Below are 2,287 nucleotides of genomic sequence, written 5' to 3'. Positions count from 1 at the left end.
TTCAGAAGTCTAAGAAATTAAAGAGAAGAGTGAAAAATCACATAGTAGGACTCTTTCAACAAATCTATAGAAGGTAGCTTGCCTTCTTGGGTGCAAAGTTGAAGTTTGTTTACAGTTTCACACTACAATGTGAAAAAAAGTAGCCATAAATGTAAAGTATACAAAAACATTTAGACATTTCCTACTGCAATTGCTTAAACCTATATGTGCAAATTCATTCTAGGTTTCTACCAGCAGATGGTGACATTATCCTCTGAAAAAGCAAAAACAAAATCCATTACAATGCAAATCACATTGATAAATTTATCAATTTTAAGGACTGATTAAAGGGTTTTCATTTTACCCACATTTGACAAAAAAACTTAAAAACTATATATTAAGTACTGTGAAGCCTAGTTTAATTTTTACCTTCAAATGTATGACAAACAAAAAGCTCAACCAAAGATGCCAGTCTAAATGTAATATTTATGCAATATTTCACAATTTTGGATTTGAACAAGTAAATAAAATGGATCAAATGAAAAAGTCTAGTGCTTTTCTCTTAAAAGAGCTTGTTAAACATTTTTTTTTTTAATCAATAAGTTTGGCCTTCTCTTTAAAAGGTTAACCAGAGCAAACACAGATGGCACTGTCCAAAAAGCAACGACACTGAGAGCGAAGTAAAGCACAACCTGTTTGATAACTTTAAACACAAAACCTGGACAGCAGAGCAGAATGGCTGCAGACATCAAGATAATGGTCTGCATTGGATTTGCAGTTGTATTAACAGGTAGCAAAGATTTGGATTACAAAGCATGAAATCTTTGAAAAGTGCTTCAATTATGTTTATTTGAGCTGTTTCTTTTTTGTTTGTTTTTTTTGCCTGATCAGGCATAGGAAAGTCTGCCTTCGTTGGAAAAAGCCACAGTGGAGGAAGAGATAACCTGGTGCTGCAATATGTAGTTAACAACTCCCTGAGGGAGCATTCAGTCCTCACCAAACTCAGACTGGTAAGGAAGAAAAAACAACCCATAACATTCTGGGTTTTGATATATTTTACTAAGTAGAACTCTCTGATAATAAAATGTCTTAATCATAACACTGTTAAATAAAAGATCATGTTTTATAAGGGAACAAATACTGCAGGTGGACTACTGGGCTGCAATTTTTTTCTAATAAAATGTGAAAAAAGTAATTAACTAATGTGTGTTTAAAAATAGATGAATAAACTTCCAACTGGATGCTTAAATACTAAGTAACAATTGTTTACCTGTTTAAAAGACTGATAGTAAGATTGTGTAAAAATGTCCTTTTGATTTTTTTTCTCCCTTTGCTATAAGCAATGTGTCATGCACTGAAATAATAACAACTGCTCAGTAAACATCTAATATGCACAAGAGGGCATATAAGATTGTGTTTAGAAGATAAAATTCTAAGATAAAAAAAACAAACAGTTTTTTTCACTTTATTCTGATTTTCTCTTAAACAGCAACTACGATTAGGTTCCTGGTAGCTTCTTGTTGGAGCCATTCAGTTTTGGATTACAGCATTATGAACTAATAGTTATGCCATTATTTAAATGTGTTCTATTTTGTTTTTTGTAGCTTCTGCATATTGGATAATTTAACACCCCTCTGTTGAGATTGATTATGCAAGCCCTTGTTGTTTGATCAGTGTTAAACTTTTATTGATTTCTTTTTCACCTGTACATCTGTTAAATGATTGACTAATTTCGTAATTAGGTACCTTGGTTACAATATTTTTTTCCACTTCACATTTCTTAAGCACCTTAAATTAATTTCTACAAAAATAATGATACAATAAGATGCTGGAATTTGAGGATCTAAAGTAGTACAAAAAATATATATATATTTTTTTTTAAAGTGCTCTAAATATAATATTTCTTGATTATTTGCCCAAAATGCCGACACAACGCATAAACTTTAGCTCTGCAGACACTTCAGATATTTTTTTTTTTACTCTCTGCTACCCTCATGTGGTTAGAAGTGGAACTCCAGCACAGCATGCAAAAGCTTGGAAGCATAAAAAGGGAGGGCAACAGAGTAAAATACTCTGACAACACAACATATGACAACTTGGAACAGTTGATACCTGTCAGATGCTCCATGCAACAGACAGGAAGAGGAAGATGTTGGTTACTAAAGCAGTAAATGGATACAGTAGCATATCAATCTGTTGCTGACTTTGGTGAAGCAAAAATCTAAACCTTTACAACCTGATCCTTACTGCAACTACAGAATTGCTCTGTTTTATAGGATTTATATAACTATCACAACCCGAGCTTGAG

General features: G+C 32.6%; 1 protein-coding gene across 1 annotated transcript in view; it reads left to right on the top strand.

Annotated features, from left to right (window-relative positions):
• The first annotated feature begins 714 nt into the window (after positions 1-714).
• Positions 715-2,287, top strand: part of LOC107090439 (catechol O-methyltransferase domain-containing protein 1-like) — a 5,111-nt gene continuing 3,538 nt past the window's right edge. The window contains exons 1-2 of the mRNA XM_015383855.1: positions 715-769; positions 871-989. Of these exons, the coding sequence (XP_015239341.1) occupies positions 715-769; positions 871-989 (174 nt within the window). The remainder of the gene's footprint in view (positions 770-870; positions 990-2,287) is intronic.

Source organism: Cyprinodon variegatus, unplaced genomic scaffold (genome assembly GCF_000732505.1).
Source record: "Cyprinodon variegatus isolate N-32 unplaced genomic scaffold, C_variegatus-1.0 Scaffold1, whole genome shotgun sequence".
NCBI lineage: Eukaryota > Metazoa > Chordata > Actinopteri > Cyprinodontiformes > Cyprinodontidae > Cyprinodon > Cyprinodon variegatus.
The sequence above is the reverse complement of the archived record's forward strand: the minus strand, read 5'-3'. Positions and strand labels throughout refer to the sequence as shown.